Below are 25,088 nucleotides of genomic sequence, written 5' to 3' on the forward strand. Positions count from 1 at the left end.
TTATACACAGTTATTACAGGTGAGAATTATACTCATGGTGCACCTATGGTATTTATACACAGTTATTACAGGTGAGAATTATACTCATGGTGCACCTATAACTTTGACAGGGTTAATGTGCTGGAGGTGTGAAACACTAGATTAAATCCTTAATACCTCTTACGGCTTGATTATCAGTACAAGGTGTTTTATTTGTTTAAGTGTTTCTGGTCTTGTTCACGGTTAAGTTCTTCATTTCATTGACCAATAACATATAGCACATTGGAATTCCTTAACCGTTGAGCTCAAAGCCATCTATCGTTGTTAGAGCTTATGTTAAAGATTATTGATGGAACAATGTGTTATCAAATTGACATCAATGGAAAAAAATAGAGAAAAATTAAAGTAAAATGTTCATTTACAAGATACAAGAAGTTTTAGTTAGTGAGCTCTATAGAGCTATTCTTACAACAAACAAAGGTATAAGCATTTAATAACATCAAAGGAGATTGTATCAATGTTAAAGGTAGGATAGTAATAATAATGTCAAGTTATGAATAGTTTAAATTTATCACAGCATGCAGTTTAGTTTCAAAACAGAAAATACACAATATTATAAGAAAGAAATAGTAGATACATTCTATGGGACAAGTTAAAAAGCAAAGCTAAAAATGATGCTGTATGAAAAGTTCCATGCTACATACTACAAACCAAACACAAAAAAACAGCTAGACAAGGTTCATATATATAGAAAAAACAAAACTAAAACAAATCTGTGATCGATAGCAGATTTTTTTTAGTTTTGTTTTTTCTATTTAAATTCCATCTCAAGGATATTCAACATTTATTTATAATATATATATACATACAATACCAATATAGTTTAAAAATTGACAGAATACATGCTAATATAGCATAACTTAAAAAAGAAATGGAGCACATTTGTAATATATACAATGTGGATAGTTAAAAAAAAACATAAAAAGCAGAATATAAAACAAGACAAACAAGCAGAGACAGGACAGTAAAGAAACAGAATTCATCTTAATAGTGAGCACTATAAAAGGATTTCAGACTTAGAATTGTAAGTAATTTTCTTTGCTTTCATACCAAATCTGGCTTTCTGATTGGCCAATACTTTTTTGCATACCATTATGAAAAAAAATCCAAGAATGGCGCGAAACCTCCATGTTAATTGTCTTGACGTCGCAATAGAAACCTTGACATTTCGTATTGATTAAGAAAAAAATCTTGAGAAAATTCACTAGAATGGTACATTTAAACATACTTTATTTTATCAAATAGGTTATAAAATAAATTATAAGCATTAATATAATGTCACTATTTTTTATTGGGTTATGAAAAAGATTTTGTTTGCAAACTTTTTGAGAATCCACTACACGGATTCACAGAGTTTGCAAACAATTTTTATTTCATACCCTGTAAAAATTAAAAAATAGGTATTTATGTCCTAAAGACATTTCTATATTCATTACTGTTCTGGTGAGCACGCTGTACATAATTATCGCACCAAAATGTCAAATCCATATAGTAAATCTTTGAAGAGATTTTTTCACACATTAAGGATTTTGATGTGCCTTTTGAGATTTATTTTTCAGTGTAAAAAGTAACAAACCAATAAATTTTCAATTTGCCTTGAACTCTGAAATATCACACACCAATTCTTTATTGAATTAGGAAAATGTGCTCTCAGGAAAATGATTAGACTGTGTACCCCCCATTGTCTGTGTATTTTACTGGCTATAACTAAGACCCCCATTGTCTCCGGTCCTTCACAAATACTACCACCTAATTCCACCTGTCTATAAAGGACAGGCCCATCAGCCTGATTTGATACCATTAACTATATAATTAAGCTCTGTATAAAGGACATCTACCAATAAAAGACAATGTCACTAATTTCCCAGTGCCTATTGTCTAAGTCTATTCTACGTACGGTTTTGTGGTAGGCTAATTTTTAACTGTGAATTTCCCAAAACCACCAATTTTCTAGGAAGTTAATTTCATATATCCATCGTCTGTACAACAAATATCTTGGAGGGTAATTTTATCGGTGACCAATCTGATATTATTAGAGCGTTTAGATGAAAAACTTCCAAAATTTACATTTCATAGCCTTTGGTAGGAACCTTAATTAAATTTCCCAGTCAGATGTGTGTCCCTTAGTGCGCTGTATAGATTACAGATGTAGGCAAAGCATTGGCACGATTTCTAAAATATAGTGTCTGTGTAACACAATTAGTGGGAGATCTCACGGCTGCTTCGAGGGTTTCTCTATAATGACTGGGACGGTAGAGGATTTCTGTATAATAACTGGGGCAGTAGAGGATTTCTGTATAATAACTGGAGCAGTAGAGGATTTCTGTATAATAACTGGGGCAGTAGAGGATTTCTGTATAATAACTGGGGCAGTAGAGGATTTCTGTATAATAACTGGGGCAGTAGAGGATTTCTGTATAATAACTGGGGCAGTAGAGGATTTCTGTATAATAACTGGGGCAGTAGAGGATTTCTGTATAATAACTGGGGCAGTAGAGGATTTCTGTATAATAACTGGGGCAGTAGAGGATTTCTGTATAATAACTGGGGCAGTAGAGGATTTCTGTATAATAACTGGAGCAGTAGAGGATTTCTGTATAATAACTGGGGCAGTAGAGGATTTCTGTATAATAACTGGAGCAGTAGAGGATATAACTATATATGTGTTAGGTTTGTAGATATCAGACAAACAGTATTAATGAAGGTATATCACTTGATTTCTACACTGACTGCGATGTTAGCTGCCTGCTGATACAGTATTAGCTGATGTTGTAATGAGGTAGAAAAGTGATGCTACTGTAAATAAACCAGAGAGAGAGATAGTGGCCAGCATGGCCAGGAGGAATGTAATTGTCCGGCTCAGCCAATTGTCTTGTGTTGGAATGATAGACAGATGTGGCCAATAACAGTCAGTTTAAAACGTCACACTAGCCATGTTTTGTTTTAACTTATAGATTTGCAGCTCAAGTCAATAATAACAGAGACACTTGACTGGTTTAATTTAACATATAGATTATACCTTATAGATTTATAGATTAGTGCCATGCGTCATTGTTAATTTGTGTACGAGTAATAGTTATTTTGTGGTAGGAGTCATTGTTAATTCGTGTAGGAGTTATTGTTAATTCGTGTAGGAGTTATTGTTAATTTCTAAACAAGTCATTGTTAGCTTACCTGGCCCGAAGGACCGGTGAGCTTATGTCATGGCGCAGCGTCCGTCCGTCCGTCAGTCAACATTTCCTTTAAATCGCTACTAGTCATAGAGTTCTGCATGGAATGTCACCAAATTTGGCTAGAAACGTCCTGGGGGGGGAAGGGAATCAAAGTTTGTATAAATTTTGGCTCTGACCCCCCAGGGGCAGGAGGGGCGGGGCGAAATAGGGGAAATAGAGGTAAATCCTCTAAATCTCTACTAGTCATAGAGTTCTGCATGGAATGTAACCAAATTTGGCCAGAAACATCCTTAAGGGAAGGGATACAGAGTTTGTATAAATTTTGGCTCTGACCCCCATGGGGCAGGAGGAGCCGGGCACAATAAGGGAAATAGAGGTAAAGCCTTTAAATCGTTTCTATTCATAGAGTTCTGCATGGAATTTAGCCAGATGTTAATGTGTAAATTTTGGCTCTGACCGCCTTGAGAAGAAAGAATGGGTCCCAATAGGGAAATTACAGGTAAATCATTAAATTCCTTCAGAAAAGAAACAATGAACCTGTATTCTGAACATTACTTGGCATAACAATTACCAGGTGATCCATACAGGCCCTCTGGGCCTTTTGTTTTTTGGTGGGACAAGTCATTTTTATTTTGTGGGACGAGCCATTGTTAATTTGTGTACAAGTCATTTTTATTTTGTGGTACAAGTCATTGTTAATTTGTGGTAGGAGTCATTGTTATTTTCTGGTACAAGTCATTGTTATTTTGTGGTATGAGTCATTATTAATTCGTGTATGAGTCATTGTTATTTTGTGGTATGAGTCATTATTAATTCGTGTACGAGTCATTGTTAATTTGTGGTAGGAGTCATTGTTAATTTGTGGTATGAGTCATTGTTATTTTGTGGTATGAGTCATTGTTAATTTGTGTACAAGTCATTATTAATTTGTGTACAAGTCATTGTTAATTTGTCATATGAGTCATTGTTATTTTGTGGTATGAATCAATACTTTTTTGTGGTACGAGTAATTATTTTGTGGCACAGGTCATTGTTAATTTTAGGTCATCTGACCCGAAGAGTAAGGATGACCTTTAGTCGTCATGTTTCGTCCGTCGTCGTGGCCATGCGTTAACTTTTCACATTTTAACTTCTTCTCAAGTTCTACCACTGCGATTTAGCTGAAACTTAAATGAAATGATCATGACGTGGTCCCGACCAAGTGTTGTTATTTTTCGGGTCAATCTAAAATCCAAGATGGCCACCACAGCCGCCATCTTGAAAACACATTTTGAACTTCTTCTTAAGTTCTACCAGTGTGAATTGGCTGAAACTTGCATGGAATGATCCTGACATGGTCCCGACAAAGTGCTGTTATTTTTCAGGTCAATCTGAAATCCAAGATGGCCGCCACAGCCGACATCCCGAAAACACATTTTGAACTTCTTCTCAAGTTCTACAGGTGCAATTTGGCTGAAACTTGCATGAAATGATCCTGATATGGTCCTGACAAAGTGTTGTTATTTTTGGGGTTGTTCAAAAATCCAAGATGGCCACCATCTTGAAAACACATTTTGAACTTCTTCTCAAGTTCTACTGGTGCAATTTGGCTGAAACTTGCATGAAATGATCCTTACATGGTCCCGACAAAGTGTTGTTATATCTTTGGTTGATCCCAAATTGAAAATGGCTACCATGACACTATATCTAATTGATTTCCTATATGATTATTGCCAAGGTAGTCAGATGACCGTTACGGCCCTTGGGCCTCCTTTTTTTTTTTTTTGTAATTTTTTATTTTTTCAAATTTTGTAACACATTTGACATGACAAACAAGGACACTTTCATTCTTCACATACACACACATACACCTTATACTATCAAAGATACACAGAGAGAGACGAAAATAAAAAAACAACATAAAAAAAAACAAAGAGAAAGGAAAGAAAGAGAGAGAGAGAGAGAAAAAAAAGATAGATAAAGGGGAGGGGTAGACAGAGAGATGGTATTTAGAGTGGCATGTACAGTAAGCGAAGATCAAAAGAAATAGGAAATTATATCTGCAAAACAAAAAAATGATGATGATAAATAAATAATAATAAAAAAAAAATCTGAATATTAAAAAAAAAATGTATACATCTATGATTATTGTATTGTGAATATTTCAGGGTTCGAAGTACAAATAAAAGGTTAAAGTTAAGCTATTTTTTCCCATTTTTTCCATTTTTTCTCAAATTTAATTTTTTGCTCTTTCTCCTAGCTGTAAGCTATATATTTCTGAGTATTATAATAATCTTTTAAAGAATTGACAAGACCATTAGTACTGAGAGACTTATGGAGACATCTCATTCTATAAATATACTGTTTTATAACTAGCAGAATTTCATTGTCAGCTTTGAAGGAAATGGAGTTGGAGGAATGTAGACCAAAAATAAGAGTTTGTTTATTGAAACCAAAAGGAATGAATAAAACATCAAGTAGAGCTGTGAGACAATCTAAAAGATTTTGTACTTCTTTACACTCCTATAGAATATGAGTTGGGCCTCTTGTTTGGTATGAGTCATGTTAATTTGTGGTACAAGTCATTGTTAATTTGTTGTACAAGTCATTGTTATTTTGTGTATGAGTCATTGTTATTTTGTGGTACCAGTCAATGTTAATTTGTGGTACGAGTCATTGTTAATTCCTGTACGAGTCATATATTAATTTGTGTATGAGTCATTGTTATTTTGTGGGACAGTTCATTGTTAATTTGTGGTACAAGTCATTGTTAATTTGTGGTACAAGGCCTTGTTAATTTGTGGTACGAGTCATTGTTAATTTGTGGTACAAGTCATTTTTAATTTGTGGCACAAGGCCTTGTTTATTTGTGGTACGAGTCATTGTTAATTTGTGGTACAAGTCCTTGTTTATTTGTGGTACAAGTCATTGTTAATTTGTGGTACAAGGCCTTGTTTATTTGTGGTACAAGTCATTGTTAATTTGTGGTACGACTCATTGTTAATTTGTGGTACGAGTCATTGTGAATTTGTGGTACGAATCATTGTAAATTTGTGGTACGACTCATTGTGAATTTGTGGTACAAGTCATTGTTAATTTGTGGTACAAGGCCTTGCTTATTTGTGGTACGAGTCATTGTTAATTTGTGGTACAAGGCCTTGATTATTTGTGGTACGACTCATTGTGAATTTGTGGTACGAGTCATTGTTAATTTGTGGTACAAGGCCTTGTTTATTTGTGGTACAAGTCATTGTTAACTTGTGGTACAAGGCCTTGTTTATTTGTGATACGAGTCATTGTTATTTTGTGGTACGAGTCATTGTGAATTTGTGGTACGACTCATTGTGAATTTGTGGTACAAGTCAGTGTTATTTTGTGGTACGAGTCATTGTTAATTTGTGGTACGAGTCATTGTTAATTTGTGGTACAAGGCCTTGTTTATTTGTGGTACAAGGCCTTGATTATTTGTGGTACGAGTCATTGTTAATTTGTGGTACAAGGCCTTGTTTATTTGTGGTACAAGTCACTGTTAATTTGTGGTACAAGGCCTTGATTATTTGTGGTACGAGTCATTGTTAATTTGTGGTACAAGGCCTTGATTATTTGTGGTACGAGTCATTGTTAATTTGTGGTACAAGGCCTTGATTATTTGTGGTACGAGTCATTGTTAATTTGTGGTACAAGTCATTGTTAATTTGTGGTACAAGGCCTTGTTTATTTGTGGTACAAGGCCTTTATTATTTGTGGTACGAGTCATTGTTAATTTGTGGTACAAGGCCTTGATTATTTGTGGTACGAGTCATTGTTAATTTGTGGTACAAGGCCTTGATTATTTGTGGTACGAGTCATTGTTAATTTGTGGTACGAGTCATTGTTAATTTGTGGTACGAGTCATTGTTTATTTGTGATACAAGTCATTGTTAACTTGTGGTACAAGGCCTTGTTTATTTGTGATACGAGTCATTGTTATTTTGTGGTACGAGTCATTGTTAATTTGTAGTACGAGTCATTGTTAATTTGTGGTACAAGGCCTTGTTTATTTGTGGTACAAGGCCTTGATTATTTGTGGTACGAGTCGTGAATTTGTGGTACAAGGCCTTGTTAACAGATACCTACAGTTAAATGTGAAGCTTTGGTATTTCATATAACCAATTGACACATTAGGTCTCAGAAAATTGAAATACTCACTTTTATCAGATATTGATTGTGTCATAAATTTGTTGACCATTAACATTTTATTTTTTTGTAGGCCAGTAAGATTTTCCTGGTCTTTGGGAATTCCGGACTTTGTGAAAGTATCTTTTTGACATACGGATGTTTTGTTGCTGATTTATTGTATTAGATTTTACACCCTGATCTATCTTATGTAACTTCTTTTTCCTTCCATCTATCTATCAATCAATCCTCCTTGCCCTGTAACACCATTTTCCTAAAAAGTCTCTCCTCCATCTATCTGTCTTCCATCCTGAAAATTCTTCTGTATGAAAAACCAATTCTTTATCTAAGTCATGCCAGATTTGTAAAAATAAAGTGGTTTTTATATATCATTTACATGATCTGTGAGTATTACATTATAATGTTGTATCTATCAGTACCAAATACCTTCTGTATCTTGTTAAGGAGTTCTCCGTCAAGTGATTTTAGATTAGTGGGAAAAAACGGAGTTTAATCTGTAAAAGCAAGACAGGTGACTCCTTGTTGTGTGAAAGAATAATGGCAAACATCTTGGAGACTTGGAAATCAATCGGAATAGAGCTTGATGAATATTTATACAGGGTTGGGTGCCGGAAATTTCCTGTCTATTTCATGCAGAGAAAGTTCCATTTTCAGTTTCCAAAGGAGATAGCATCAAGTGACATTGTTATGTAATATAATCAGGATTTTGTATTAACGGATCTGGGCGAGTCTAACCAACTGCCAGAATATAACACGTCAATAAACAATGTGATTTTTTATTTTTTTTTGACGGAATCAGATTGTTTGTTTTCTAAGACTGAATTTGTGTTTGTATAGAAATGTATTTTTAGGTCATCTGACCCGAAGGGTCAGGATGACCTATAGTCGTCATGTTTTCGTCCGTCGTCGTCGTCCGCCGTCAGCCGTCCGCCGTCCGCCGTGCGCCGTCCGCCGTGCGTTAACTTTTCACATTTTGAACTTCTTCTCAAGTTCTACCAGTGGGATTTAGCTGAAACTTACATGAAATGATCCTGACATGGTCCCGACAAAGTGTTGTTATTTTTCAGGTTGATCCGAAATGTCGCCACAGCCGCCATATTGAAAACACATTTTGAACTTCTTCTCAAGTTCTACCAGTGCGATTTAGCTGAAACTTACATGAAATGATCCTGACATGGTCCCGACAAAGTGTTGTTATTTTTCAGGTTGATCCGAAATCCAAGATGGCCGCCACAGCCGCCATCTTGAAAACACATTTTGAACTTCTTCTCAAGTTCTACCGGTGTGATTTGGCTGAAACTTGATTGAAACAATCCTGACATGGTCCCAACAAAGTGTTGTTATTTTTCGGGTCAATTCGAAATCCAAGATGGCCGCCACAGGCGCCATATTGAAAAACACATTTTGAACTTCTTCTCAAGTTCTACCGGTGCGATTTGGCTGAAACTTGCATGAAATGATCCTGACATGGTCCCAACAAAGTGTTGTTATTTTTCGGGTCGATCCGAAATCCAAGATGGCCGCCACAGCCGCCATATTGAAAACATATTTTGAACTTCTTCTCAAGTTCTACTGGTGCGATTTGGCTGAAACTTCCATGAAACGATCCTGACATGGTCCCGACACAAAATGTTGTTATTTTTCGGGTCAATCCGAAATCCAAGATGGCCGCCCACAGCCGCCATCTTGAAATCACATTTTGAACTTCTTCTCAATTTTTCGGGTCGATCCTAAATCCAAGATGGCCGCCACAGCCGCCATCTTGAAAACACATTTTGAACTTCTTCTCAAGTTCTACCAGTGCGATTTGACTGAAACTTGCATGAAATGATCCTGACATGGTCCCGACAAAGTGTTGTTATTTTTCAGGTCGATCCGAAATCCAAGATGGCCGCCACAGCCGCCATCTTGAAAACACATTTTGAACTTCTTCTCAAGTTCTACCAGTGCGATTTGGCTGAAACTTGCATGAAATGATCCTGACATGGTCCCAACAAAGTGTTGTTATTTTTCGGGTCGATCCGAAATCCAAGATGGCCGCCACAGCCGCCATCTTGAAAACACATTTTGAACTTCTTCTCAAGTTCTACTGGTGCGATTTGACTGAAACTTGCATGAAATGATCTTGACATGGTCCCGACAAAGTGTTGTTATTTTTCGGGTCGATCCGAAATGCAAGATGGCCGCCACAGCCGCCATCTTGAAAACACATTTTGAACTTCTTCTCAAGTTCTACTGGTGCGATTTGACTGAAACTTGCATGAAATGATCCTGACATGGTCCAAACAAAGTGTTGTTATTTTTCGGGTCGATCCGAAATCCAAGATGGCCGCCACAGCCGCCATCTTTGAAAACACAATTTTGAACTTCTTCTCAAGTTCTACTGGTGCGATTTGACTGAAACTTGCATGAAATGATCCTGACATGGTCCCGACAAAGTGTTGTTATTTTTCAGGTCGATCCGAAATCCAAGATGGCCGCCACAGCCGCCATCTTGAAAACACATTTTGAACTTCTTCTCAAGTTCTACCAGTGCGATTTGGCTGAAACTTGCATGAATGATCCTGACATGGTTCCAACAAAGTGTTGTTATTTTTCGGGTCGATCCGAAATCCAAGATGGCCGCCACAGCCGCCATCTTGAAAACACATTTTGAACTTCTTCTCAAGTTCTACTGGTGCGATTTTGACTGAAACTTGCATGAAATGATCCTGACACAAGTGTCCCGACAAAGTGTGTGTTATTTTTCAGGTCGATCCGAAATGCAAGATGGCTGCCACAGCCGCCATCTTGAAAACACATTTTGAACTTCTTCTCAAGTTCTACTGGTGCGATTTGACTGAAACTTGCATGAAATGATCCTGACATGGGTCCAAACAAAGTGTTGTTATTTTTACGGGTCGATCCGAAATCCAAGATGGCCGCCACAGCCGCCATCTTGAAAACACATTTTGAACTTCTTCTCAAGTTCTACCAGTGCGATTTGCTGAAACTTGCATGAAATGATCCTGACATGGTCCCAACAAAGTGTTGTTATTTTTCGGGTCGATCCGAAATCCAAGATGGCCGCCACAGCCGCCATCTTGAAAACACATTTTGAACTTCTTCTCAAGTTCTACTGGTGCGATTTGACTGAAACTTGCATGAAATGATCCTGACATGGTCCCGACAAAGTGTTGTTATTTTTCGGGTCGATCAGATATTGATTGTGTCATAAATTTGTTGACCATTAACATTTTATTTTTTTGTAGGCCAGTAAGATTTTCCTGGTCTTTGGGAATTCCGGACTTTGTGAAAGTATCTTTTTGACATACGGATGTTTTGTTGCTGATTTATTGTATTAGATTTTACACCCTGATCTATCTTATGTAACTTCTTTTTCCTTCCATCTATCTATCAATCAATCCTCCTTGCCCTGTAACACCATTTTCCTAAAAAGTCTCTCCTCCATCTATCTGTCTTCCATCCTGAAAATTCTTCTGTATTAAAAACCAATTCTTTATCTAAGTCATGCCAGATTTGTAAAAATAAAGTGGTTTTTATATATCATTTACATGATCTGTGAGTATTACATTATAATGTTGTATCTATCAGTACCAAATACCTTCTGTATCTTGTTAAGGAGTTCTCCGTCAAGTGATTTTAGATTAGTGGGAAAAAAACGGAGTTTAATCTGTAAAAGCAAGACAGGTGACTCCTTGTTGTGTGAAAGAATAATGGCAAACATCTTGGAGACTTGGAAATCAATCGGAATAGAGCTTGATGAATATTTATACAGGGTTGGGTGCCGGAAATTTCCTGTCTATTTCATGCAGAGAAAGTTCCATTTTCAGTTTCCAAAGGAGATAGCATCAAGTGACATTGTTATGTAATATAATCAGGATTTTGTATTAACGGATCTGGGCGAGTCTAACCAACTGCCAGAATATAACACGTCAATAAACAATGTGATTTTTTATTTTTTTTTGACGGAATCAGATTGTTTGTTTTCTAAGACTGAATTTGTGGTTTGTATAGAAATGTATTTTTAGTGAAATAAAGTGTTATCTTTTAAGCTTAGATCATCATCTGGGGCAGGGCGGGGCGGGGAATAAGAACATGTAGGTGTCTGTTACTTCTGTATAGGTAAACCATAAAGGCTAGCTTACCTCAACTGTGTGTAATTAGGGAGAGGCATCAATAATTTAGGATATAACATTTTGATATCTTTTCCTCTGAGTCATTGTACGGTTTTAATGAAAATAAAATGTTCATTACCAATCAAATATTAACATTGAATATGATGCAAAATATTGATATTGAATTTGGTATCAGCTATTGTGACATGTTACCTTTATTTAATCAATTAGTTTTTACAAATTTATCAAATGTATTGAAAATATAACAAAGCTAGTAACGTAATGATGAAGTAAAGAATATATCAAAATTTGTAGAATCAGTTGATGTCATTATTAAGCTAATCAAACTTGTTTGGCAATTAATTATACATGTAAATTTGAGGGATTTAGTAATCATTTACAGTAAAAAAAAAACATTTATAACACACATAGCTTACAACACAATCATGGTTATAAATGTTCATTCCACTTCTGGTTTTTATTCCCCGTTAAGATGTTTGTAATATGTGTATAACAAATTATGTATATAACAAAGTTAGTGTGTTTTACTGTATAAATTAATCATTCATGCCTGATATGATATGTTAATATTTCTATACTCCCAATATATAATGACATATGTCACTCACAACAATTGTAAAAACCAGCAGTAAAGGTTAGATATCTGAACAACATTGTCCATTCCAAAAATATACTGTAACAGAAGAGAAGAAACTGTAGCAGCCAGACTAAAACCTAAGACCTCCTAACATTAGCAAAATGCTTTATCGATTGAGCTACCTGAGCCCAGTTTTATGAACATTCATTAACTCTAAGGAATTCCTTAGCTTAAAATTCTCCATAGGAAAGCATTACAAAAGTTAAGGAAAAATCTTAAGTTAAGGAGCCTTCCTTTAAGTTATATTTCCTGCAAATTTCGCTGTAACGATATGTCACTTAAACATTTGATATTTGAACATTGACATGAAACTTGATGATCTAGCTCCCCAAAAGCATATGTCGGCCTATAAGAGAGCCGAAATCTAGGGATCATATATTCCTGGTTTCTCTTGGTTTCACAACTCTCGTGGTACTTCCAGATTGTCGCAATTATTTTAGGTAGAGATAGAATGATTCAGCATTTTTCGAACCTATTTTTCACGTGTACATGTTTGAGAGATTTTTTACTTTGATAATAAAAAATACTTCCAGTGCTGCAACTTTATAAAAAGTGGTACAATTAGACAGTTTAAACCTGCAGACAGATGGAGAAAGATGTGTATAACACTTAAACAGTTTTCACTATAACAAAAAAAGCGAAAGTTATGGACCATACAACTTTAAAATACGTAATGCTTTCCTATAGAGAATTATAAAGGGATTCCTTAAATTTAAGGAATGTTCATGAAACTTAGCTAAGGTCACCGAGGATTGACCCAGTCCAATTCCGATGATTAACCAAGTCCAATTAAGCTACATTCCTCCTTTCTCCAAGTCTTCGCCCTTGTAGAAACAATAACTCACAGTTTAGATAATACCGCCTGCTAATTGTACTCCTAATACTTGAAACAGGTGCTCTACTAAATGATCTACCTTGCCGATTTTGTAACAGGAGATTAGAAAATAAGGCAGTCTGACTGAGGTTCAAGCCCAGGACCTCTGAACACCAGTCAGGTGCTCTACTAAATGATCTACCTTTCATGGATGATCGACCCTGTACGATCCAGCTACATAAGAAACATGTAAGGATTAAGTTGACCCCCTTCCCACACCAAGAAATGTTGACCTCTGTCGGTAACCAATCAGTCAAAACTGTTCATATGAAACATTTGAACAAGTGTTGAATGGTATAGGTTAGACAGGTTGACTTAGATGTTGTTAGACATGTAAAAACCAGTGTAATAGCTTAGATAGATAAGTGTTCCACCCTTCATTACCTTACACCCTAGAAAGGCTAATAACCTTCTTGATATGTAGGAGTGGGAATGTCCAGCTGTCCAGGGTCACTGGCTGTCCATTACACCCAAGTACAAACTGCCTGAAGTGACCACTTTTATGCCTATATTTCTCTATAAACCACTTATTACCCTTTCTGTTTCTCCATCAACTATGTATAACCTTTCCTTTTTATGCCTCAAGGTCAAATAGAAAGGTACTGATGCCACGATCAACATGCTTTCATTTTATGACTTGAAGGTTGATTTATTATGTGTTTAAGAGATCATCCAACATTAATTTTCATCATAAATGTTGTGTAAAGTGCCTTTCTTTATAGTTTGATATTTGTTCTTAAAATGCAACTTCTTTCCTGGATTTTCTGCTTTTTGTTGACCTACTTTATCCATGTTGCAGCATTGTCATTTAGTCTGCATAACTTCTGACTTAGTAATACACAGACAAAAACACAATTAAGTACCAGTGAATATTGACAACTTAAAGTTTGTGATATTTCAAACACTTGGCCTCTCTTATGTAATCATCCTTACTGTAATACTTGCCCCCAAAAACTTGCCCCCTCCATGGTACTTTGCTCTCTCTGCCAATATTAAGCAGATTCTTTAGTACACCACCTGGGTGATATGGGTCATTGCCATGACGGTAATGACTTGTCCAGTACTACAGCTTCTAAAGTTATATCATAATCATTACACTACCTGGAGAAATAATCGGTCATGCCCCCTTGGTCCCTTAATGAGCACCCAGCTGTTGGAAGGTCATTGTAGAACACTTATATGTAGAAAGTTTGACTATAACTTACAATACTTTAATCTTTTCCACACAATATTGCTGCCTGAGTATATCTATTCAATGTATAATTGATGTATCACATGTCCTTCTTGAGTAAGTTCTACTAGTGGGGATACCATGTAATAGTTATATAGACTGTTCTCTGCTAGTGGGGATACCATGTAATAGTTATATAAACTGTTCTCTAATAGTGGGCTACCATGTAATAGTTATTTAGACTGTTCTCTGCTAGTGGGGATACCATGTAATAGTTATATAGACTGTTCTCTACTAGTGGGGATACCATGTAATAGTTATATAGACTGTTCTCTGCTAGTGGGGATACCATTTAATAGTTATATAGACTGTTCTCTACTAGTGGGGATACCATGCAATAGTTATATAGACTATTCTCTACTAGTGGGGATACCATGTAATAGTTATATAGACTGTTCTCTACTAGTGGGGATACCATGTAATAGTTATATAGACTGTTCTCTACTAATAGGGATACCATGTAATAGTTATATAGAATGTTCTCTACTAGTGGGGATACCATGTAATAGTTATTTAGACTGTTCTCTACTAGTGGAGATACCATGTAATAGTTATATAGAAAGTTCTCTACTAGTGGGGATACCATGCAATAGTTATTTAGACTATTCTCTACTAGTGGGGATACCATGTAATAGTTATTTTGACTGTTCTCTACTAGTGGAGATAAAATGTAATAGTTATATAGACTGTTCTCTACTAGTGGGGATACCATGCAATAGTTATATAGACTATTCTCTACTAGTGGGGATAAAATGTAATAGTTATATAAACTGTTCTCTACTAGTGGGGATACCATGTAATAGTTATATACACTGTTCTCTACTAGTGGGGATACCATGTAATAGTTATTTAGACTGTTCTCTACTAGTGGAGATAAAATGTAATAGTTATATAAACTGTTCTCTGCTAGTGGGAATACCATGTAATAGTTATATAGACTGTTCTCTACTAGTGGGGATACCATGTAATAGTTATATAAACTGTTCTCTACTAATGGGGATACCATGTAATAGTTATTTAGACTGTTCTCTACTAGTGGGGATACCATGTAATAGTTATATAGACTGTTCTCTACTAGTGGGGATACCATATAATAGTTATATAGAATGTTCTCTACTAGTGGAGATACCATGTAATAGTTATATAGACTGTTCTCTACTAGTTGGGATACCATGTAATAGTTATATAAACTGTTCTCTACGTGTGGAGATACCATGTAATAGTTATATAGACTGTTCTCTACTAGTGGAGATAAAATGTAATAGTTATATAGACTGTTCTCTACTGGTGGGGATACCATATATAATAGTTATATAGACTGTTCCCTACTAGTGGGGATACCATATAATAGTTATATAGACTGTTCCCTACTAGTGGGGATACCATATAATAGTTATAGAGACTGTTCTCTACTAGTGGGGACACCATGTAATAGTTATAGAGACAGTTCTCTACTAGTATGGATACCATGTAATAGTTATATAGACTGTTCTCTACCAGTGGGGATACCATGCAATATTTTCCTTTCCATTTCTTCTTAGGTATAACCTTATCAAGTGGGAAATCGTTTACACTTGTGTAAACACAGTTGAAATTTAAATATAAGGAATGATTTTTATTTTTTGTTGTTTACTGGTGTGTAAACTGCATTGGTTGGACAGATATTTCAACATAACGTGCATCATTTAAAATATCTGTCCAACAAATACATACATACATATGTCAGTCACCAAATAACCATGCCGCTATGTTAACTAGTGTCTAAAGTAGATATAAGGAGAACTTGTTTGACCAGATTTGGCTTTGTACCTCATTAAATAAATCCCTTCTGCACTTTTTGAGAAATAGCGGTAACAAACTTCAACTATCAAAATCCAAGATGGCCGACTGTCGGCCATCTTGTTGACCGATCGGTCCCAAAATGCAATATGCACAACTAGGGTCCTAGGGGAACCTACATATGAAATTTGAGAAAGATCCTTTCAGCACTTTCTGAGGAATAGCGGTAACAAGAATTGTTAACGGACGGACGGACGGACGGAAGGACGGACCACGGACAAAAGGCGATTTGAATAGCCCACCATCTGATGATGGTGGGCTAAAAAACAAAGTGAATTTTGCTCATACAACAATGATATCATTTATACCTACTCCCAAGGGAAGTAACTCTGCCATAGGAAAAGGAGGAATAGCTACTTATAGTGCCTAGTAATTAACTTATTTGGGAAATACAATATCATTGAAAAATTGTTGGTGCTTTCTTTTTTTAAGAAAAGGGTTATTTAGAAAGAACCATGTTTTGGCACTTGAAAATAAATATTGAGAACAAAAATCAGCATTTGGTACATGAAAGTTCCTGGAAAATGCTCCAATTAGATTTCAAACTACCAATCCAGATTGAGAAGATGGTTTGAAGAATTTAATCACCTAGTCACAACAACTGTATGTGCCAAACCTTGTTAATAAATAACATGTTATTGTACTTACAGTCAAGTTTCTCATCAAGAGAACCCCTGGAGGTGATGGATAAAGCACAGATAAATTCTTTAAAGGAAATGTAGCCATCCTGAAAAGAAAATCCAATAAATCAAAAATTCCTTAAACGAATAGCCATCCTTAAACAAAAATTCATTAAATCAAATGTAGCCAAATTGATAAAAGATTTAATCATTTTGTTTTTCAAACAAATAGTACAGATATATACCAATAAATCTAGTAAGCCACTAGAGAAACCCCTACACCCTACCAGCTTTTATAAGTTATTTATAATAGTAACATCAAAACTGTAAAAATCAAATTACATCTGAAGTACCAAGAACAAATGGACTTTAGAGACAAGCGGTCTTTACACAGGTTAGACTGCACTGAAATGGAACATTTGGGACACTGAGAAAGTGGTACAAACAACGTGTCCTATTTGACATTGTCATGCAAAGCTATAGTTTAGTAGATTGGAGTCGTTTGACCAAGACCACTATGACCAGGTCTGTAGATTGGAGTTGATTGACCCAGACCACTATGACCAGGTCTGTAGAATCGAGAGTTGATTGACCCAGACCACTATGACCAGGTCTGTAGAATCGAGAGTTGATTGACCCAGACCACTATGACCAGGTCTGTAGAATCGAGAGTTGATTGACCCAGACCACTATGACCAGGTCTGTGTATTAGGTTTGCTGCTCTCCACCTTACAGTAGTCACTTCCTACAGTGTCATATATCAGACAGGAAATTACTTCTGTATTCCTGGCAATAACCATATATAATGCACAGCAGTAGGGAATGTGAGATCATAATACAGTCTTTAAGTACAGTTTATTAGCTTATGTCATGGTGAAGGGTTCATTGTAAAGGTGATCTGATGTCATAGTGAAGGGCTCATTGTCAAAATGAGCACATGTCATAGTGAAGGGCTCATTGTCAAGATGAGCTTGTGTCATGGTGAAGGGCTCATTGTCAAAGTGAGCTGATGTCATAGTGAAGGGCTCATTGTCAAGATGAGCTTATGTCATGTGGTGAAGGGTTCATTGTAAAGGTGAGCTGATGTCATAGTGAAGGGCTCATTGTCAAGATGAGCTTATGTCATGGTGAAGGGTTCATTGTAAAGGTGAGCTGATGTCATAGTGAAGGGTCATTGTAAAGGTGAGCTGATGTCATAGTGAAGGGCTCATTGTCAAGATGAGCTTATGTCATGGTGAAGGGTTCATTGTAAAGGTGAGCTGATGTCATAGTGAAGGGCTCATTGTCAAGATGAGCTTATGTCATGGTGAAGGGTTCATTGTAAAGGTGAGCTGATGTCATAGTGAAGGGCTCATTGTCAAAATGAGCACATGTCATAGTGAAGGGCTCATTGTCAAGATGAGCTTGTGTCATGGTGAAGGGCTCATTGTAAAGGTGAGCTGATGTCATAGTGAAGGGCTCATTGTCAAGATGAGCTTATGTCATGGTGAAGGGTTCATTGTAAAGGTATGAGCTGATGTCATAGTGAAGGGCTCATTGTCAAGATGAGCTGAGTTATGTCATGGTGAAGGGTTCATTGTAAAGGTGAGCTGATGTCATAGTGAAGGGCTCATTTTCAAAGTGAGCTGATGCCATGGTGGAGAGCTCATTGTCAAGATGAGCTTGTGTCATGGTGAAGGGCTCATTGTCAAAGTGAGATGATGTCATGGTGAAGGCTTGTTGTCAAAATGAACTGATGTCATGGTGAAGGGCTTGTTGTCAAAATGAGCTGATTTCATTGTGAAGGGCTTATTGTCAAAATAAGCTGATGTAATGTGGAAGGGCTCATTGTCAAACTGAGCTGATGCCATGGTGGAGAGCTCATTGTTAAGATGAGCTGATGTCATGGGGAAGGCTCATTGTCAAAATAAGCTGACGTCATTGGGAAGGGTTCATTGTCAAAGTGAGCTTATATCATGGTGAATGGCTCATTGTCAAGATTAGCTGATGTCATTGTGAAGGGCTCATTGTCAAAATAAGCTGATGTCACGGGGAAGGACTCATTCTCAATGAGCAGATATCATGGTGAAGGATTCATTGTAAAGGTGAGCTGATGTCATAGTGAAGGGCTCATTGTCAAAATGAGCAGATGTCATGATGAAGGGCTCAATGTCAAGGTGAACTGATGTCATGGTGAAGGGCTCATTTTCAAAGTGAGCAGATGTAATGGTGAAGAGCTCATTGTCAAGATGAGCTTGTGTCATGGTGAAGGGATCATTGTCAAAGTGAGATGATGTCATGGTGAAGGCTTGTTGTCAAAATGAGCTGATGTCATGGTGAAGGCTTGTTGTCAAAATGAGTTGATGCCATGGTGAAGGGCTCATTGTCAAAGTTAGCCTATGTCATGTTGATTGGCCCATTGTCAATGTCATTTTATGTCAGGGTGAAGGACTCATTCTCAAAATGAGCAGATATCATGGTGAAGGGCTCATTGACAAAGTGAGCTTATGTCATGGTGAAGCGCTCATTCTCAAAATGAGCTTATGTCATGATGAAGGGCTCTTTGCCAAAGTGAGTTTTTCTCATGGTGAAGGGTTCATTGTCAAAGTAAACTTGTGTCATCATGTAGGGTTCATTGTCAAATTAGTGAAGTTATATTATGATGAAGGACTCATTGTCAAAGTGTGCTTGTGTCATGATAAAGGACTCTTTGTCAAAGTGAGGTTATGTCATCATGAAAGGTTCATTGCCAAATTGAGTTTATGACATGGTGAATCACTAATAAAAAACTTAAAAGATTGAAAGACTTTTTTGATCATTAGTTAGGCTGTTCCATTTAGTGTGATACATATGGGGAAGGAAACACTAATGGTAAATAGATGTGATGGTAAACCATTGTAGACTAGATATCACATCAATAAAGGTGTGATATTAGAACTTCTGTAGACTTGACAAATTTCATTGAAATAATTGTATAATTATTTTTTTAATTTATTTTTTCAGAATCAATGGAGTGGAACTTTTACTTTAAGACACTACACAACAGACCATTGGAAGGATAGTGAGACTGTTACATTGATTTCTACTTTGTCTAACGCACAGGTGACAAACATGTGACAAATCTAACTACAAGTTGGATCAGGTGGTACAATTATACAGCGAATACAAACTTCAGTCAGAATCAGAAGCCATTTGGTACAATTCTACAGCGAATACAAACTTCAGTAAGATTCAGAAGCCATTTGGTACAATTCTTCAGCGAATACAAACTTCAGTCAGAATCAGAAGCCATTTGGATCATGTTTTCAGACGTCATTCCTACATCCCAGAGAAACTTGCCTGAGGTGTTCAGTACCAAGAGGACACTTATACTGCCCACATACACGATCTCATCGTCACATCAGCTCTGTGCTATTTTCATTAAGACCACTTAAAAGGACCAACATGCCATAAAACCACAATATACCAGATTAATTGTGGATCAACTTCAAAGCAAATCATCTTTAATTAAAAGGGAATGCTATCCAGAGATATTTACTATTATAACAAAGTGGACATTCAAAGCCCTGCTGGGATCTGGAATCTGCAAAAGGGCAGCAGGACAAAAGGTTCTGGATAGGAAGGTGTTTCAATAGGAGAAAATTTGTGATAGAGGATTTTGTGTTGGAAAGTTCACAAAAAAGTTCTATATAGGGAGACGCCATAATAGAAAGGATTGGGATTTGCATCAAAAAAGATTTTATTAGGATTTATGTCAGATGTATTTGTAGTTGTATAGATTCAAGAAAGATTTAAGAATAATTTCTAGAGCATTTAGGATTGATACACTTATGGTTCTGGAGTATTTGTGATAACTTCAAAATCCTGTCATTTGCTGACAGGAAAACTGAAAATCAGTAGGAAATTAAAGAAAAGAAATACAAGAGCTTTGATTGGTTAGTTTCCAGGGTTCCAGTTTTACCACTAGTATCCAGGGTTACCACTAGTATCCAGGGTTACCACTACTATCCAGAGTTACCACTACTATCCAGGGTTCCAGTTTTACCACTAGTATCCAGGGTTACCACTAGTATCCAGGGTTACTACTACTATCCAGAGTTACCACTACTATCCAGAGTTACCACTAGTATCCAGAGTTACCACTACTATCCAGGGTTACCACTAGTATCCAGGGTTACCACTACTATCCAGAGTTACCACTACTATCCAGGGTTCCAGTTTTACCGCTAGTATCCAGTTTTACCACTAGTATCCAGAGTTACCACTAGTATCCAGAGTTACCACTAGTATCCAGGGTTACCACTAGTATCCAGGGTTACCACAAGTATCCAGGGTAACCACTAGTATCCAGGGTTACCACTACTATCCAGAGTTACCACTAGTATCTAGGGTAACCACTAGTATCCAGGGTTACCACTAGTATCCAGGGTTACCACTACTATCCAGAGTTACCACTACTATCCAGGGTTACCACTAGTATCCAGGGTTACCACTACTATCCAGGGTTCGAGTTTTACCACTAGTATCCAGTTTTACTACTAGGATCCAGTTTTACCACTAGTATCCAGGGTTACCACTAGTATCCAGGGTTACCACTACTATCCAGAGTTACCACTATTATCCAGAGTTACCATTAATATCCAGGGTTAAAGTCAGGGTAAGGATTACAGTAGTTTTTACTATGTCTGTTCTCTGTATAAATAGATGTCAATTCATCACTAAATACACTCATAAAGTCATTCAGGCAGGTGAAATTTAACTATCAAGGAAACGTATAAAAGATTTAGTTATTATGCCGGACCAAAATGGCAATATTGCAGACGATCAGTCTTTATTATCAGGACTGGATCTGTCCAGTTTAAACATCACATTTCCGTTGAACGGAACCCTTGACTTTTTAAACTTTTTTGATGACTCGAGTGTGAATGAGTCCGAGGGCAATGGGCTGGTCTACCAGAAAGACCTACTCATGTACTATCTGATGGGCATCTGTGGAATGACTCTATGTTGTTTGGGAATTATCGGCAATATCTTGTCTGTGATTGTACTGAGCCAACGCCTAATGCGGTCGTCCACCTATTCCTACCTATCAGCCTTAGCCCTAAGTGACACCTTCTTCCTCTTTACCACCATGTTACTACTCATCAAAGACACAAAGAAACCAGTCAAGTCGGAGATACGCTGGATGGAGCCCTACTATGTGTACATGTTTCCTTACATCCACCCGGCAGCTCTCACATTCCAAGTCACATCAATATGGCTGACTCTGGCTTTCACCGTCGACCGCTACATCATGATCTGCCATCCATTTAAGGCTGAGCGCTGGTGCAGTGTAGGAAGAGCAAGAAAAGTGATCTTTGGCCTAATAACTGCTGGTTTTGTGTATAACATTCCACGATTTTTCGAATATAAAGCTGAAAAAGGACAGTTCCATTTACCTTCCGATATTATTGCAAACTTCACAATTCCTTCGCCACTGCTGATTAAATTAACAAAATTTGGTTCGAGTGATTTGTTCCGAGAGATTATTCATTCATGGCTCTATCTTATATGTGTCGCTGGAATTCCTTTTTTGGCCTTAGTTGTTCTGAACACATTTCTAATAAGAGCTGTGCATGAGTCTCGTAAAAAAGGATTGCAGCTGAACTCTAAAGAGAAGCGTCGGAACGATACTACAATAATGTTGATAGGCGTGGTGATTATATTTCTGCTGTGTCAAGGTCCCGCCCTCGTGTCCAGGATGATCTGGGCACTCGACTTTAATGCTGCCTTCACGTCGTTATCGTGGTATACTTTTAATGAAGTGTCAAACTTTCTTGTCATTATTAATTCTGCCATAAATATAGTGCCATATTACTTTTTTGGGAAGAAATTTAGGCGCCAATTTTGGCGGACATTTTGTTCTTGTATATTGACCAAGGAAGAGATTCGTCGCCTGGCGCGCAGCCTTAGTCTAACGATGGACAATCGTAGAGCTAGTAACATCAGTAATCCACAGAATCAACAGATAAATAACTGTAGAGTTGGCAGTACGGAGGATATAAAAAAACACAAGAACAGTATCGCCGTGCCACTCATACCCAACGTCCAGCGGTCATCGTTTGAGGAGTTAAATGTTCCACCCATTACCTACAGAGGGAGCCACGATAGTTTCTCCTCGACTGGGTCAGGTCATGAACTACCCGACATCACGGTCACTGGACCGTGTAAGCTCATGGTGAACCTAGAAACTAATGGGAACTGTGAAATGATCAAACTAGACACTTCAGCACCATGTGACAAATGTCAGAGCTATAATGCCATATTATGATCCTTTGTGTTTATGATGTAATATTGAGTGTATAACCTGTAGTCAATCCAGCAATACTTATATCTGCCCGCCTCAGGCTTTCGTTATTGTTATCGGTAATACTCTAATTAATACCAGCCATGTCCAGTGATGTACAGCCACATTGTCTTGGAAGAGTGCAAAAATATCAGATATTGAAAAAAAACATGTCTCATTTATTCACATTTGTGGTCTGTTGCATCTGAAAAATTTAGTTTAGCGAGTTCACATGAACAGTGCTATTCTAAAAACTTGATTATACTTGTCAAGTCCACATGTGTAAATCGAAAATACTCAGTAAAACTCCTGTCTCAAGGTTTATGTTACATTCACTCTGGCTGTAGAATGTACACATGTTTAAACTGCTTGTCATGACATCAAATATTATACAGGTATGAGAATTGTTGAATGTATTTATTTTTATTAATTATACCAATAAAAACAAATTAAAAAAATATATTGTGAAGACACATAACCTGGTTTTGAAATTAAAAATATATATTAATTTAAAAAGTTTTCTTTTTGTGATTTAAGACGACAATCATGTAAGCAATTAATCACTTTACAGTTATTTCTTTATGACCCAGTGTTTCAATATTAAGGTCAACGAAATTTATTACAATCTCATTTTCATGGCAAGATTATCAAATGATTTAGTTTCACAAGTGTTTCAAGGTCAACAAATATACAATTATACCTTTACAACCAGTGTTTCAATGTCAAGGTCAACTAAATATACAATTATATCTTTACAACCAGTGTTTCAATGTCAAGGTCAACTAAATATACAATTATATCTTTACAACCATTGTTTCAATGTCAAGGTCAACAAAATATACATTTATATCTGCATGTTCAACTAGTGTTTCAATGTCAAGGTCAACAAAATATAAATTTATATCTGTACAACTAGTGTTTTAATGTCAAGGTCAGCTAATTAATCCTTTACAACCAGTGTTTCAAAATATGTCAAGGTCAACTAATTAGACCTTTAAAACCAGTGTTTTGATGTCAAGGTCAACTAAATATACAATTAGACTTTTACAACCAGTGTTTCAATGTCAAGGTCAACTAAATATACAATTATATATACTTTTACAACCAGTGTTTTGATGTCAAGGTCAACTAAATATAGAATTATACATACTTTTACAACCAGTGTTTCGATGTCAAGGTCAACTAATTCTACCTTAACAAGCAGTGTTTTGATAAATACAGTCGAGGGTGATTGATACTAACTTTGATAATTGTACAACCTGGCTTAATACAAAATATTTTGCCAGTCCTGGCCGAATTCCCTCTTTATCTTTATTTAAAAAAACTCAGAAAATTTGAATTTGGAGAACTCAAAAGATTTGGATTTTGCTCCGAATGACAAAAATCAACATAAAATAATTGTTCCATTGTTAGGTCATCTGACCTGAAGTATTATTATTCATAGTCATCATGTTTCATCCGTCATTGTGCACCGTCCGCCGTTAACTTTTCATGTTTTGAACTTCTTCTCAAGTTCTACCAGTGTGATTTAGCTGAAACTTGCATGAAATGATCCTGACATGGTCCCAACCAAGTGTTGTTATTTTTCAGGTTGATCCAAAATCCAAGATGGCCACCATCTTGAAAACCATATTCTTATAGTATTTACTCCATCTTAACACTGATTTAGATGTCATATCTGACTATAGTTGAATATGATCCCTCCTATATCCTACCAGTGTTTACTCCATCTTAACACTGGTTTAGATGTCATATCTGGCTATAGATGAATATGATGCCTCCTATATCCTACTAGTATTTACTCCATCTTAACACTGGTTTAGATGTCATATCTGGCTATAGATGAATATGTTCCGTCCCATATCCTACCAGTGTTTACTCCATCTTAACACTGGTTTAGATGTCATATCTGGCTATAGTTGAATATGATCCCTCCCATATCCTACCAGTGTTTACTCCATCTTAACACTGGTTTAGATGTCATATCTGACTATAGTTGAATATGATCCCTCCCATATCCTACTAGTATTTACTCCATCTTAACACTGGTTTAGATGTCATATCTGGCTATAGTTGA

At 36.5% G+C, this 25,088-nt stretch overlaps 2 protein-coding genes across 3 annotated transcripts in view; both read left to right on the plus strand.

The window, feature by feature from the left end:
- LOC138304941 (FMRFamide receptor-like) overlaps window positions 1-23,527 on the plus strand; it is a 312,390-nt gene extending 288,863 nt beyond the window's left edge. For both annotated transcript variants that reach the window (XM_069245357.1, XM_069245358.1), the window contains one exon: window positions 19,690-23,527. In XM_069245357.1, the coding sequence (XP_069101458.1) occupies window positions 21,479-22,996 (1,518 nt within the window). In that variant the 5' untranslated portion in view covers window positions 19,690-21,478 and the 3' untranslated portion in view covers window positions 22,997-23,527. The remainder of the gene's footprint in view (window positions 1-19,689) is intronic.
- Window positions 1-25,088, plus strand: part of LOC138304940 (general transcription factor 3C polypeptide 1-like) — a 363,966-nt gene that overhangs the window by 304,231 nt on the left and 34,647 nt on the right. The window lies entirely within an intron of this gene.

This window comes from Argopecten irradians, chromosome 12 (genome assembly GCF_041381155.1).
Source record: "Argopecten irradians isolate NY chromosome 12, Ai_NY, whole genome shotgun sequence".
NCBI lineage: Eukaryota > Metazoa > Mollusca > Bivalvia > Pectinida > Pectinidae > Argopecten > Argopecten irradians.